This window comes from Oryx dammah, unplaced genomic scaffold, assembly GCF_014754425.2.
Source record: "Oryx dammah isolate SB20612 unplaced genomic scaffold, SCBI_Odam_1.1 HiC_scaffold_23, whole genome shotgun sequence".
Lineage (NCBI taxonomy): Eukaryota > Metazoa > Chordata > Mammalia > Artiodactyla > Bovidae > Oryx > Oryx dammah.
In genome coordinates, this window is record NW_024070207.1 from 10126802 (window position 1) to 10143408 (window position 16607).

Sequence of the window (16607 nt, forward strand, 5' to 3'; positions counted from 1 at the left end):
GATTTTGTGATCTAACTTCAGTTTTAAGAAGTTCACCCAGACTATTCAAAGTAGAATGGAGGGGAACAAAGATGAAATCAGGGAGACTAGTTAGGAACCTGTTGTGCAGTGATCCACTGAAAAATGGCTCAGACTAGGATAGAGTAGAGAAGTGATCAGTGTCTGGATACCTTTTGAAAGTGAAATGGCTGTTTTTTTCCTCTTAACCTGTATTCATTTATTTGGCTGCACTGGGTCTTACTTGTGCTCACTCTTAGTTGCAGCATGTGAGATCTAGTTCCCTGACCAGGGATTGAACCCACACCCCCTGCACTGGGAGTGCAGAATCTTAGCCACTGGACCATCAGGGAAGTCCCAAAATGGGGGTTCTTAAGAGATGAGTCAAAGTGATTTAAACATTTTTAGCTTGAGCAGCTAGTATGCTGCTGCTGCTGCTGCTAAGTCGCTTCAGTCGTGTCCGACTCTGTGCGACCCCATAGACGGCAGCCCACCAGGCTCCCCCATCCCTGGGATCCTCCAGGCAAGAACACTGGAGTGGGTTGCCATTTCCTTCTCCAATGCATGAATGTGAAAAGTGAAAGTGAAGTCGCTCAGTCATGCCCGACCCTCAGTGACCCCATGGACTGCAGCCTTCCAGGCTCCTCCATCCATGGGATTTTCCAGGCAAGAGTACTGGAGTGGGGTGCCATTGCCTTCTCCGGCAATGGATGAATAGATCTAGAAAATCTGGCATATGTACACAATGGAATAGTCTTCCCCAAGTGGCTCAGATACTAAAGAATTCACCTGCAATGCAGGAGACCTGTGTTTGCTCTCTGGGTTGGAAAGATCCCCTGGAGGAGGGCATGGCAACCCATTCCAGTATTCTTGCCTGGAGAATCCCCATGGACAGAGGAGCCTGGTGGGCTATAGTTCTTGGGGTCACAAAGAGTCGGATATGACTGAGTGTCTAAGCACAGCACACAACAGAATATTATTCAGCCTTAATAAAGAAAGAGATTCTTGTCATTTGCTACAACATGGATGAACCTGGAGTGCATTATGGTAAGTGAAATAAGGCAGACAGAGAAAACTAAATATAGTGTATGATATCACTTATATGTGGAATTTTTTTAAGTTGAAGTCATAGAAACAGAAAAGAGAAAAGTGATTGTCAGGGGATGGAGGGTCAGGGAGAAAATAGGGTGAGATTAGTAAAAGGGCAGATTTTGAGTAGGTGAATATGGTGAGAGGAGCTAAGCTATAAAATGGTGACATAGTGGGTAACACTGGATTGTAGCATTGAAATTTGCCAGGAAGGTAGAAATTTAATGTTCTCACACACACAGAAATAAAAGGTAGGTGTGTGAGGTGATTGTTAATTAACTCAATGGGGGGAGTCATTTCACAACTTGCAAATCATCATGTTGTACACTTAAAATATCTTACAATTTTGTTTGTCAGTTTTACATGATGACTCAGATGGTAAAGAACCTGCCTGCAATGCAAGAGACCTGGGTTTGATCCCAGGGTCGGAAAGATCACCTGGAAAAGGAATGACTACCCACTCCAGCATTCTTGCCTGGAAAATTCCATGGACAGAGGAGCTCGGTGGGCTACAGTACATGGGGTCACAAAGAGTCGGACATGTTAGTCACAAAGAGTGACTAACACTTTCACTTTTTTTAACTCAATAAAGCTAAAAGAATGTTTTAAAGAAAGAGTTTGGGTAGTACTATCTTATAAAGAGTGACCAGGGAAAGCCCTGTTGAATAGGTAGTATTTAAACAGAGACCTGTAAGAATAGAGGGAGTGAGTCATAGGAATTGCTGGGGAAAGAGTGTTCCAGGCAGAGGAAGTAGCAAGTGCAAAGATCAGGAACCAGGACCATGCTTGGTGAGCATGAGAAACAAAAAGGAGGCTAGTGTATGCAAAGTTTAAGGCAGATTGTGGTAGAAAATGAGATCAGAAATGTCTTGGAGGACATGGCAAAGATTTGGGGTTTCATTAGTGTGGTGGTGTTGTGGTTAGTTGCTACATCAGGTCTGACTCTTGTGATCCTATGGACTGGGGCCCACCAGGCTCCTCTGTCCTTGGGATTTCCCAGGCAAGAATACTGGAGTGGGTAGCCACTCCCTTCTCCAGGGAATCTTCCAGACCCAGGGATCAAACCCGCATCTCCTGCCTTGCAGGCAGATTCTTTACCGACTGAGTTACCAGGAAACTGAAGGTTCTGTAATTGGATGGTTCTGACTAGAGAAATGATACGATCTGACCTGAGTATTTAAAGGATAAATCCAGAAACTGTGTTGAGATTAGACTGTAAGGGAACAAGGGGCAAGCGGGGAGACCAGTTAGGGGGGAATGCAGTGAGCCAGGTAATTGATGCTGGTGGCTCAGACTTAGATGGTAACAATAAAGGTGGGGAACGTGCTCAGTGTAGGTGTGTTGTAAAGGCATAGCCATCGAATTTCCTGCTAGCCTAGATAAAGCATGTGTGAGTATAGAAAAGAAAAAGTCCAGGATGACTCCAAGGATATTTGGCCTGAGCAACTGGAAGGATGGTGATGGAGATGGAGACGCAACTGGAGGATCAAGTTTACAGGGAGGAGAAATCAGGAATCCTGTGTGGGACAAGTGAAGCTTGATATGCCTACTAGATATGTTTACTAGTGGAGTTTTTGAATTGCTGTGGAATAGGCAGTTAGGAATACAACTCTGGAGTTGAGGCGAGAAGTCCAAGCTAAAGACAAATTTGGGAGATGGCAGCAAATAAATCATGAGCAAAACTGAGGTGGAGATGGAATGAAATCATCTAGGGACTGAGAAGAGGGGACCTGAAACCTGGGGAACTCTAATGTTTAGAAAGATGGGAATTAATATTCTCAGTTATTCATGATTTAGACACATTTCCTTGCAGAAGCCGTGGGAGGCAGCAGTTTTAGAGCGTACCTTGGTTTCTAGTGTTAGATTATTGGAAGTGAAGGGCAGCTAGTGGTAACTTTACTTATCAAAGGAAAATGGATTTATTTTAAAACTCAAGGCTATTTCTACCTCTACTGACTGACTATATGATCAGACCCCCCTCATTATTTTTCCTCTGAGAAAGTTTTTAATTATAACACTTCAGATATTTTATGCAATTTTTTGTTTCATGAGTAAGGTTTGTCTTTCTTTGTACCCTCACTGCCCTGCAGACTATAAACCCCATGCAGACTTAAGGATGTCTATTTCCTAATACCTAACACAATGCTTGCTATATATGCTCCTCAATAATAAAAGAGAACATTATTCTTTCATTAACCAGAAGGGATTCTAAGTGCCTATTAGTGGTGAGACACTGCCCAAGTTACTGAGGATACTTAGGTGCAGTCGAGTCTGGCTTGGAGGATCTCTAAGCCTAAAATGAGACTGAGATGGACAGGAACAAAACTATCCTTGCAACAAGGTTATTTGGACATGATCAATGTCTGCCTTTCATGTAGGTGGACAAGTGGTTGCTAAGTGCATACAAATTCCATTTAATAACACTTTGAGCATGATATACTTCATATCATATCATTATTATTTGAACCTCAAAGTGACTCTGCAAGGTAGGTATTATTACCCCTATTTTATAGATGAGGAAACTAAGGTTTAGGCTGTCTAATCAGACAAGTTAGTCCTACTAAGGCAGGCAGCTAAGTCAGTAGCTGCACTGGGATCTCCTGAAGCAGGGTCTCATTTCACTGTCCATGTTAGACTCCTCTATACTTAAACACTCCATTATTTTAAAATAAAATCATGTCCAGCATAGTAAGAAATGGTGCTAAAGAGATAAAAGCATTATTCTCAGACTAATGACATTTCCCTGCTTCTCCTAGAGCTGCTGGGCAAGGTCAAGTATTTGAGCTGGTGGGAAAATAGAAATTCCATCTTGGCTATAAGGTACAACTAGTGACCTTGCTGACTGAATCTGTTCTATTGCTCTATAGCCTACACAAGAAGAACACTGACTGAGAACATTTGTTCAGTTACATTTACAAAACCTTTGCTAGATGCACATATACATGAAGTATTTTGTCTTTTGCAGTAATCAGGAGTCGTGGCAGGGCAAGAGCCAATCTCGGAAGCTGCTCCAGGTGCCGGAATTGTTATTCCTATGTCTATTTTTCTCTCTTTTATTTGTAAATTTATAGTTTCTTTTCTTTGCCCATTATATGCAATTTCCACCCCATATGGAGTCATCACTGGAAAGTGATCTACATAAAGGCCAAACTATTTAAAAATAGATGCACCTGCTAAAGGCCTTGAACACCAGGTCATCTCATTAAATATTGTTCATAATCTTCATTATAACAATGGTAAAATATTATATGATACTAGTCCTTATTTCTATTTATATTCTAGTCAGGGAATTTAATAAGTGACTGTTTCTTATCTAATAGTAAAACCTCTAGTATTTCATCTAAGCAATATAAGATGAAGGTGAACTATAGAGAAAAATTTAAATATCAATGCCCATCAAATTTTATGTAATACTTATAACCAAGGTATTTTTTCATCTCACTCAATTTTTAAAAATTTTTATTTATTGCAATTGGAGGAAAATTACTTTACAATATTGTGATGGTTTTTTACTAAACATCAGTATGACTCGGCCATAGGTATACATTTGTTCCCCCCATCCTGAACCCGCCTCCCACCTCCTCCCCACCCCATCCCTCCAGGCTGTCACAGAGTCTCTCTTACACTGTTGGTGGGAATGCAAACTGGTTCAACTACTATGCAGAACAGTATGTAGATTCCTTTAAAAAATAGGAATAAAGCTACCATACGGCCCAGCAGTCTCACTGGATTTAACACAATTTAACAGTATTTCATGTCATCTGTCCATTTTCTAATGATATGAAAGACCATAGGCATTTTATGGTGATATCCACAGCAAAAGAGAGTTTTCCTTAAAAATAAAAGAATAATTAATAGAAATTTATACTAGATAATAAAATCAGGCCAGGAAACATACCTGACTTCAACAGTTACTACGTAGCTAAACAAACTATGGTAACAGTTATAAAAATGAATACCCTTTTTACGCAGCAGAACACTGGCATGTTTTCGTCCATTTCGATTTTCCACATGGCAGGTATAATTCGCCAGGTCAGCCTCCACCACTGAATCAAAGATGAGTGCCAACTCAACTTCTTTTTCTCCAAGATGCTCTTTGAGGAGCCTGAAATAAAGGAAAGTACTCTTGGCTAAATTGGTTTGATTTGGGGAGAGCCCAGTCATGCCAAGACTGAAGATAGTTATGTAGCTCATTAAGGTCTCCAGTAGGCTGATGGGTGTATGTGCAGAAACTTCAAAAAAGAAAACACAAAAAGTGACTTTTAATGTGAAGATCAGATGGGAAAGGAAAAAAGTGAGGAATTCACTCAGCAAAAAGAAATATTAACATGCCACCAGGCTTTGATAAATGAAGCCAGTATGATTTGTGTAGCAAACAGGAAGAAACACTGGGCTCCATATTCTAAGCTGAGCTTATGAAAACAAACTGGATTTTTGCATCATGACATGAAGGGGAAAAATCTGTAGAAATGTAGGGTTTGTGTTAGAGTTTTGACAACAGGGGGTAAGACAGTTATAAAGGGGGGGCTTGAAAAGAATTGCTTTATAAGAAATAAACTAAGGGTGGTTAGTGGCATTCTATCCCCAAATATCAATAAGAAGCCTATTCTCTACTTTCTCCTGCCTTTTGTCCAATGCAGGCATATACCCCTAATCCTCCAATGTACTACTATGGCCCTGCTTCCCACCCCCCAACGACTTTGCTCACCATTTGTCTTTCTCCTTCCCTCTGCACCCTCCTACCCACACAAGAGAAACTGCCTTATGTGTATTTTTTTCATAGTCCTGCCTTTTGCTTTCTCAAGTGAGGTTACGGGTCTTGAATGGCCAGTAACAGTTGTTCTTCACAGAGGAGCTGAGTTGCCAGGAAACTTTCCTGAGGGGTGCGTCTCTTGTTTCTTTGGAGAGCTATATTCTTGCCAGTGGCCAGCTGCCTCCTGGGTGAGGTGAAAGTGGGCACCCTGTTGACTTTTACTTTCTATCTCTTGCTTTCAACCAAAGAAAGAGCAAATTGTGAGTCCAAATAGTGGAAAGCCTGCCATTAAGGTCTAAGATGAACTTGTTAAATATATGAATTTACAAGAGGGAAATTCTCATCTCCTTTTTGGATACTTGGTTCTGAAGGCAGTGAAGAACATTCTGATGTACTGGCATTTAGCATAAAGTTGGAAAAGACAACTGTACTCAGCAAAAACTGGGTTATAAATATGGGCCTCCCACTTACAAGCTCAAGCTGGATTCTTACAAAGTAATTAACTCAATGGTGCCTTAATATAACTCATCTTTAAGTTGGGAAAAATACCTATCCTCTTTAACTTTGTTGTGGAGGTAAAATGGTTTAAAGTGATTTTAAGATTAAATAGCAGATGCAAGTGCAAATGAATGTCATTAAATACCAACATTTCATTATCCAAAGGGAAACTGTTTAAATTTTGGCTCCTCCAAATATATTTGTATTTATACATGTTGATACTTAAATTTGGCTTGGATGAATCTCTTTTGGATTCCCTCTGAGAGAAGGGAAGGCTTAAAGTCGGGTTGGTGGAAGGGAGTTCTTGGAATCTGAGACTCCCCCATACTGAAATCCTAAACACAGATTATATCCCCAATACATGTTTTTAAAATTAACCCTATTTCTGTTAGCTTCCAATATCATACATATCAGAGAGTTTATAATACTAGCATTTATAACTTGAATAAATCTCCTTAGTATAAGAATTGTCTTAATCGTATTTTGCTGGTAGTCTATTAATATTTTTCTTCTTGGCTAAACTTGCAGTTCTCCTCTCTTTCCCCTATCCCAACATAAACCTAAACAAGGAAAAATGAGAATTTACTGTCTTCACAGTTTATGTTGAATTTTACTCCATTTTCTCCCTGCTATGTGCAAATTGCACTATATGCAATTTTTTAGTTCTGTGTGACCCTCTATGGAATAACCCCCTTTAATGCCAGAAGCTGCTTGAGCACCACAAATTAAATTTGATTTAAAGCTTCACGTGTAGGGCAGCCACAGCCTTTGCCAGGCATGAGGCAGAAAGCTGATCCTGTCCCGCCAGACCAAGCCTTTCCCTCTTCATTTCTAATGCAGTTTCCAAAAACAGCTCTTCACAGGCTGCAGAAAGAATCTGGAGAGAGGATTTGAAAAATGATCCTTCATCCATCTATTAATATATATGAGGTGTCTTAATTATCAGCTTTTGAAAATATAGAGGGGACTTGCTTTTTTGGAATTAAAGAGCAAGTTGGTGTTTATGTCTATAAATCACTCTGCAGAGTAGTCACAATTTCCTACCAAATATTGATATATAACAATCTATCAATGATTCTTTGTCATTCCCCTAAGTGCCTAGCTCTGGGGTAGATAGATATTGGTGTTAGAGAAACGTAAGCATTAAAAGACCAGGTGCCGCTCCCAGTAAGCTTTAACATCTAAACAAGGGAACAAAATCTACATAGCTGAAAAAATTATAGGGGGAATGAGGTAAAACAGGGTGGTATAGTCATGCTTACTATGGAATTTCAAAAAAACAACAACAACAGACTATTATTTACTGAAGTAGCTGGAGATGGCTTGAGAAGACTCTGCCTAAACAAAAGGAAGAAGGAAGCATTTTCTAGGAGAGAAGACAGAAATAGGTTTTCGCAGAATGTTTGACACTGAAGGGACTGGTTTTGGAATGGGGGATACAAATGAGGGGATCCTGGGATATACTTCAAATAACTTCAGAAGTATCTCACTCCAAGGGTTAATATTGAAGGCAAGTTATAGGCAACAGTGAATACTGACAAAATAAAAAATACTAAATTCAGGTGACAGAAATCACTACTTTTAAAAGTTTTATTGTTAAGACCTATTATTTAAAAAGTCATGCTAGAAAAGTTTGGAAGTTTTCACTCTCACCCTTAAAACAAGAAAAAAGTGAACAAAATGAAAGCCAACAACTCTTCTTAGGTCACAGGGGAAACTTCTGTTCTGTGAATTTGAGATAGTGAGGCAAATACTGAGAATCACAGTGCACTGGGAGCAGAAACCCAGGAACAGGAACCAATACGAATAAAAAACAATTAATTGATGAGTCACTGTAGGGCTAGTGTGGACTAGCTTGAAAGGTAACAAAACTCCATGAGATCTAATCTTAGGGGTGCCTCATACTTTCATGAGCTTTGCTTCCAAGAGCCTGTCCAGGGTTTCAGGGTGAAGATCAGAGACATGTTCCTTTACCCTTTGGGCAAGGGAGGAGGGAAAGGCAACTATCTTGAAAGGAGCCTAGAGCACTCTTTCTTCTTAACAAAGGCATGCCCTCAAGGGAAACTTCTTTAGCAGAGCCTAAATTACCTAAATTTCGAGTTTTACCGAAACTGGAGGAAAGAGAAATATCTAACTCCAGCCTCCTCAAGCCTTTCTGTTTCATCTAAGAAAAGGAGGAAAGCTGAGAAGCACTTGTAAAGGTCAGAGCCTGAAGGCACAAGCTGATGGAAAGACTAAGACTTTATCACAGTGTTATAGAATATTTACCACCATACCAGTCAAGGGCTTTGAGATGAAAGAATGGCCAGGCTCAGACCCTGTTTCAGAAGCAGTCTCTAGGAGAACTGAAAGAAACAATGGAGATGTAAACAAGTACATTATAGGAAATTTTAGCCTTTTACACCTGCAACAGTTAGACCTGGACATGGAACAATAGACTGGTTCCAAATTGGAAAAGGAATACGTCAAGGCTGTATATCGTCACCCTGCTTATTTAACTTCTATGCAGGGTACATCACGAGAAACGCTGGACTGGAAGAAACATAAGCTGGAATCTAGATTGCCGGGAGAAATATCAATAACCTCAGACATGCAGATGACACCACCCTTATGGCAGAAAGTGAAGAGGAACTAAAGAGCCTCTTGATGAAAGTGAAAGAGGAGAGTGAAAAAGTTGCCTTAAAGCTCAACACTCGGAAAACTAAGATCATGGCATCTGGTCCCATCACTTCATGGGAAATAGATGGGGAAACAGTGGAAACAGTGTCAGACTTTATCTTTTGGGGCTCCAAAATCACTGCAGATGGTGATTGCAGCCATGAAGTTAAAAGACGCTTACTCCTTGGAAGAAAAGTTATGACCAACCTAGATAGCATATTAAAAAGCAGAGATATTACTTTGCCAACAAAGGTCCATCTAGTCAAGGCTATGGTTTTTCCAGCGGTCATGTATGGATGTGAGAGTTGGACTGTGAAGAAAGCTGAGTGGCAAAGAATTGATGCTTTTGAACTATGGTATTGGAGAAGACTCTTGAGAGTCCCTTGGACTGCAAGGAGATCCAACCAGTCCATCCTAAAGGAGATCAGTCCTGGGTGTTCATTGGAAGGACTGATGCTGAAGCTGAAACTCCAATACTTTGGCCACCTCATGTGAAGAGTTGACTCATTGGAAAAGACTCTGATGCTGGGAGGGATTGGGGGCAGGAGGAGAAGGGGACAACCCAGGATGAGATGGCTGGATGGCATCACTGACTCGATGGGCATGAGTTTGGGTAGGCTCCGGGAGTTGGTGATGGACAGGGAGGCCTGGTGTGCTGCGATTCATGGGGTCGCAAAGAGTCAGGCGTAACTGGGTGACTGAACTGAATACCTACAACCACAGAAAACAGTAAACACAGCTTAACTTCTAGCCACATAAACATAAAATCTTACTTTAAAGACACACTTACTTCAGTTCCTTTTATCTGATATGTTACATCTGGTTTTTAAACAAAAAATAAGACATATTAAAAAGAAAAAGTTTTGAAAAGACAACACAACCATCAGAACCATACTCATATATGGCAGAGAATGATCAGAATGAGAATATAAAATAACCATGATTAATAAGTTAAAGTCTCAAATGGAAAAAGTGAACAATATAAACAATAGATTGGTAATATAACCTGAAAAATGGAAATTCTAAGAAGGAATCAAAAGGAAATGCTAGAAAACAAGACATTGTAATAGGAATAAACAGTGCCTTTCATGGGCCATTAATAGACTGGATGTGGCCAAAGAAAGAATAAGTGATCTTGAGGACAGTCAACAGAAATCTCCTAAACTGAAATGCAGAAGAGAACATGGCAAAAAAGGAACAAAATATTGAACACCAGAGGTATAACTACAAAAGGAGTAACATACATATAATCTATGTTCAGTTCAGTTCAGTCACTCAGTTGTGTCCGACTCTGCAACCCCATGATTCACAGCACACCAGGCCTCTCTGTCCATCACCAACACCCGGAGTTTACCCAAACTTATGTCCATTGAGTCGGTGATGCCATCCAGCCATCTCATCCTCTGTTGTCCCCTTCTCCTCCTGCCCCTATATTACCAAAATACAAAACACCAAACTACGAAAGAGAAAGGAACAATAGAAATATAAGAAGTAATAGTAACTGAGAATTTTCCAAAGATACCAGAACACAGATGCAGGAAGTTCAGAGAATATCAAGCAGAGTAAATATTTTAAAAGCTACATCTTGACGGATCATATTCTAACTGTAAAAAGTGGGAAAAAATGAGAGAAAAATCTTGAAACGATTCAGAGGGAGGAAAAAAATAAAAACTTACCTATAGGGGAATAAGAATAAGAAACAGATCTTTAGGAACTATATAAGCAAGAACAGAGTGGAGTGTAATATTGAAAGTGTTCAAATGAATTTACAACCAACCTAGAATATTGTATCCATTTTTCCTTCCAATGTGAAGGAGAAATAAAGACTTTTTCAGACAAAAAGTGAGGGAATTTGTTGCAAGTAGACATGCACTGTAAAAAATGTTAAAAGAAATTCGTAAGGGAAAATGAAAATGAAACAGGTCAAATTTGGATCTTCATAATGAAAAGAAGAGATAGGAGTGAAGAAAGGTAAAATGTCTTACTTTTCATATTCATAATTAATTCAACAGGTAACAGCTTATTTAAAATAATAATAGCAATAAAAACAATTGTACAAAGTTTTGAGGATCTGATATACAGCATGGTGACTATACTCAGTAACATGATATTGTATGCTTGAATGTTGCTGAAATTATTTTTAATTTATTTATTTTAATTGGAGGCTAAATACTTTACAATATTATAGTGGATTTTTCCATGCATTCACATGAATCAGCCATGGGTGTACATGTGTTCCCCATCCTGAACCCCCTCCCACCTCCCTCCCTATCCTATCCCTCTGGGTCATCCCAGTGCACCAGCCCTGAGCACCCTGTCTCATGCATCGAACCTGGATCTGTTTCACATATAATAATATACATGTTTCAATGCCATTCTCCCAAATCCATCCCACGTTCGCCTTCTCCCACAGAGTCCAAAGACTGTTCTTTACATCTGTGTCTCCTTTGCTGTCTCGCATATAGGATTATTGTTACCATCTTTCTAAATTCCTTCTATATGCATTAGTATACTGTATTGGTGTTTTTCTTTCTGGCTTACTTCACTCTGTATAATAGGCTACAGTTTCATCCCTCTCATTGGAACTGATTCAAATGTATTCTTCTTAATGGCTGAGTAATATTCCATTGTGTATATGTACCACAGCTTTCTTATCCATTCATCTGCTGATGGACATATAGGTTGCTTCCATGTCCTGCCTATCATAAACAGTGCTGCGATGAACATTGGGGTACATGTATCTCTTTCAATTCTGGTTTCCTTGGTGTGTATGCCCAGAAGTGGGATTGCTGGGTTGTATGGCAGTTCTATTTCCAGTTTTCAAGGAATCTCCACACTGTTTTCCATAGTGGCTATACTATTTTGCATTCCCACCAACAGTGTAAGAGGGTACCCTTTTCTCCACACCCTCTCCAGCATTTATTGTTTGTAGACTTTGGATAGCAGCCATTCTGACCAGTGTGAGATGGTACCTCATTGTGGTTTTGATTTGTATTTCTCTGATAATGAGTGATGTTGAGCATCTTTTCATGTGTTTGTTAGCCGTCTGTATGTCTTCTTTGGAGAAATCTCTGTTTATTTCTTTGGTCCATTTTTTGATTAGGTTGTTTATTTTTTCTTGAATTGAGTTGCAGGAGCTACTTGTATATTTTTGAGATTAATTCTTTGTCCATTGCTTTGTTTGCTATTATTTTCTCCCATTCTGAAGGCTGTCTTTTCACCTTGCTTATAGTTTCCTTCATTGTGCAAAGGCTTTTAAGTTTAATTAGGTCCCATTTGTTTATTTTTATTTTTATTTCTATTACTCTGGGATGTGGGTCATAGAGGATCCTGCTGTGATTTATGTTGGAGAGTGTTTTGTCTATGTTTTCCTCTAGGAGTTTTATAGTTTCTGGTCTTACATTTAGATCTTTAGTCCATTTTGAGTTTATTTTTGTGCATGGTGTTAGAAAGTGTTCTAGTTTCATTCTTTTACAGGTGGTTGACCAGTTTTCCCAGCACCACTTGTTAAAGAGATGGTCTTTTCTCCATTGTATATTCTTGCCTCCTTTGTCAAAGATAAGGTGTCCATAGGTGCATGGATTTATCTCTGGGCTTTCTATTTTGTTCCTTTGATCTATGTTTCTGTCTTTGTGCCAGTACCATACTGTCTTGATGACTGTAGCTTTGTAGTAGAGCCTGAAGTCAGGCAGGTTGATTCCTCCTGTCCCATTCTTCTTTCTCAAGATAGCTTTGGCTATTCGAGGTTTTTTGTATTTCCATGCAAATTGTGAAATTATTTGTTCTAGTTCTGTGAAAAATACCATTGGTAGCTTGATAGGGATTGCATTGAGTCTTAGATTGCTTTGGGTAGTATACTCATTTTCATTATATTGGTTCTTCCAATCCATGAACATGGTATATTTCTCCATCTAATTGTGTCCTCTTTGATTTCTTTCATTAGTGTTTTATAGTTTTCTATATATAGGTCTTTTGTTTCTTTAGGTAGATATATTTCTAAGTATTTTATTCTTTTCATTGCAAAGGTGAATGGGATTGTTTCCTTAATTTCTCTTTCTGTTTTCTCATTGTTGGTGTATAGGAATGCAAGGGATTTTTGTGTGTTGATTTTATATCGTGCAACTTTACTCATTGATTAGCTCTAGTAATTTTCTGGTGGAGTCTTTAGGGTTTTCTATGTAGAGGATCATGCCATCTGCAAACAGTGACAGTTTTACTTCTTTTCCAATCTGGATTCCTTTATTTCTTTTTCTTCTCTGAATGCTGTGGCTAAAACTTCCAAAACTATGTTGAATCATGTTGCTGAGATTAGATCTTATACATTCTCACCACATTTTTTAAAAAGTTAATTATGTTAACTATGTGAGCTTAACTAATATAATGCTATATGTCAATTATACCTCTATAAAATGAGAGTGAAAATGTAACCTAGAGAATGGAAGAAAATGTTTGCAAACCATATATTTGATAAAGGGCTAATATCCAAAATATATAAAGACCTTTTTACATCTCAATATAAAAAACAAACATACAGACAGACAACTTGTTTGAAAAAAATGAGCTAAGGACCTGAACAGGCATTTCTTGAAAGAAGGCATACAAATATCCAACAAATATATGAAAAGGTGCTCAAATTCACTATCATGAGGGAAATGCAAATCAAAATCACAATGTAGTCATCTCAAATCTGTTAGAATGGTTATTACCAGAAATACTGGCAAGAATGTGGAGAAAAGGGAACCCTGTAAACTAACGTGCAACCACTATGGAAAACAGTACAGAGATTCTTCCAAAAATTTAGAGTAGAACTACCATTCAGTTCAGTTCAGTTCAGTTCAGTTCAGTTCAGTTCAGTTGCTCAGTCGTGTCCGACTCTTTGCTACCCCATGAATCGCAGCACGCCAGGCCTCCCTGTCCATCACCAACTCCTGGACTTCACTCAGACTCACATCCATCGAGTCCGTGATGCCATCAGGCCATCTCATCCTTGGTCGTCCCCTTCTCCTCCTGTCCCCAATCCCTCCCAGCATCAAAGTCTTTTCCAATGAGTCAACTCTTCGCATGAGGTGGCCAAAGTACTGGAGTTTCAGCTTTAGCATCATTTCTTCCAAAGAAATCCCAGGGTTGATCTCCTTCAGAATGGACTGGTTGGATCTCCTTGCAATCCAAGGGACTCTCAAGAGTCTTCTCCAACACCACAGTTCAAAAGCATCAATTCTTCGGCGCTCAGCTTTCTTCACAGTCCAACTCTCACATCCATACATGACCACAGGAAAAACCATAGCCTTCACTAGACGGACCTTAGTCAGCAAAGTAATGTCTCTGCTTTTGAATATGCTATCTAGGTTGGTCATAACTTTTCTTCCAAGGAGTAAGCGTCTTTTAATTTCATGGCTGCAGTCACCATCTGCAGTGATTTTGGAGCCCCCCCAAATAAAGTCTGACACTGTCTCCACTGTTTCCCCATCTATTTCCCATGAAGTGATGGGACCGGATGCCATGATCTTTGTTTTCTGAATGTTGAGCTTTAAGCCAACTTTTTCACTCTCCTCTTTCACTTTCATCAAGAGGCTTTTTAGCTCCTCTTCACTTTCTGCCATAAGGGTGGTGTCATCTGCATATCTGACGTTATTGATATTTCTCACAGCAATCTTGATTCCAGCTTGTGTTTCTTCCAGTCCAGCGTTTCTCATGATGTACTCTGCATAGAAGTTAAATAAGCAGGGTGACAATATACAGCCTTGACCTACTCCTTTTCCTATTTGGAACCAGTCTGTTGTTCCATGTCCAGTTCTAACTGTTGCTTCCTGGCCTGCATACAGATTTCTCAAGAGGCAGATTAGGTGGTCTGGTATTCCCATCTCTTTCAGAATTTTCCACAGTTTATTGTGATCTACAGGTATATATCAAAGGAAATTAAATAAGGATGTCAAAAAGATATTTGCCTTCTCATGTTCATTTCAGCATTATTCGTATTAGGCAAGATATGGAAACTAATGTTTATCAGTAGGTAAACAGAAAAATAATATGTGGTTTATATGTACAATAGAATATTGTTCAGACTCAAAAAAGAGAAAATCTTGCAATTTGTGACTACATAGGGGAATTTGGCGGAGAAGGCAATGGCACCCCACTCCAGTACTCTTGCCTGGAAAATCCCATGGAAGGAGGAGCCTGGTAGGCTACAGTCCATGGGGTCACTAAGGGTCGGACCTGACTGAGCGACTTCACTTTCCTTTTTCACTTTCATGCATTGGAGAAGGAAATGGCAACCCACTCCAGTGTTCTTGCCTGGAGAATCCCAAGGACGAGGGAGCCTGGTGGGCTGCCATCTATGGGGTCGCACAGAGTCAGACACGACTGAAGTGACTTAGCAGCAGCAGCAGCAGCAGGGGAATTAGGAGAATATTATGCTAAGTGAAATAAATCAACAGAGAATGAAAAATATTGTATGATATTACTTATATATGGACTCTCGAAAAGCCAAACTAATAGTAACAGAATGGTGATCTAAAGAATCAGGAGCTGGAGGGTAGAAGAAATAGGGAGATGCTGCTCAGTGGATGAAATGGGGAAATGCTGGTCAAAGAGTACAAACTTTCAATTATAAGATGAATCCTTTCAGAGTACCTAATGTATAGCATGGTGACTATTCAACGATACTGTACTGTATCCTTGAATTTTGAGAGAAGAGTAAATCTCAAGTGTTTTTACCACACACACACACATGATAACTGTGTGGTGGTGGATATGCTAATTAGTTGAATGTGACAATCATTTCACAATGTATACATATACCAAAAGACTACATTGTATACCTTAAATATATACAACTTTTATCCATCAATCATACCTCAGTAAAACTGGAATTTTTTTTAAGTCACACATGAAATAGAGGAAAGAGAACTGACTCCTCCAAAATAAAATAAAACTTGTAATTCTTGGATCATAGCGTAGTTCTCTTTATAGTTTTTTGAGGAACCTCCATATTTTTCCACAATGGCTGCAGCAATTGACAATGCCACCAACAGTGTACTAGGGTTCCTTTTCCTTCACATCCTCACCAACATTTTTGTGTTCTTTTTGATGAGAGCCATTCTATCCGGTGTGAGGTGATCTTTCATTGTGGGTTTCGCATTTCCCTGATGATTAATGTTTAGCATCTCTTCATGTGCCTGCTGGCCTTCTGCATTTCCTCTTTTGAAAAATGTCTATTCATGTTTTCTGCTCATTTTTTAATTGAATTGTTTTTGTTTTATATTGAGTTGTATGTGCTGTTCCAGTGTCTGTTCATTGTAAATAGTCCCTTAAATCAAGTTGAATCCTCCTTTGATGACTAGATATGTTGCAAGTCTCTGTGTCTTTATTCTGAGTATGAGTAATAATTATCTAGGAATAATTGAGAATGTCATTAATAGGAGATTAATAGGAGATAGTTTTTTTAAAAAAAACCCTCTTAAATAAACAAAATCTTTATTTTAGTGTCATTTGCTTTAAAAAAAAATCCTGTTAAAGCCTTATTAGTCAAAGACCAGGATCAAATTCATAGGCTGACACAAACAAAAGATTTATTGATTGGATCGACTGTGGTAGGAATGCTCCAGAGGACCTG

General features: G+C 39.1%; 1 protein-coding gene across 1 annotated transcript in view; it reads right to left on the bottom strand.

Moving 5' to 3' along the window:
* The window catches only part of IL1RAPL2 (interleukin 1 receptor accessory protein like 2), a 582426-nt gene that overhangs the window by 26233 nt on the left and 539586 nt on the right, over nucleotides 1–16607 (bottom strand). Inside the window, exon 6 of the mRNA XM_040266517.1 lies at nucleotides 5046–5191. Coding sequence (XP_040122451.1) covers nucleotides 5046–5191 — 146 coding nt within the window. The remainder of the gene's footprint in view (nucleotides 1–5045; nucleotides 5192–16607) is intronic.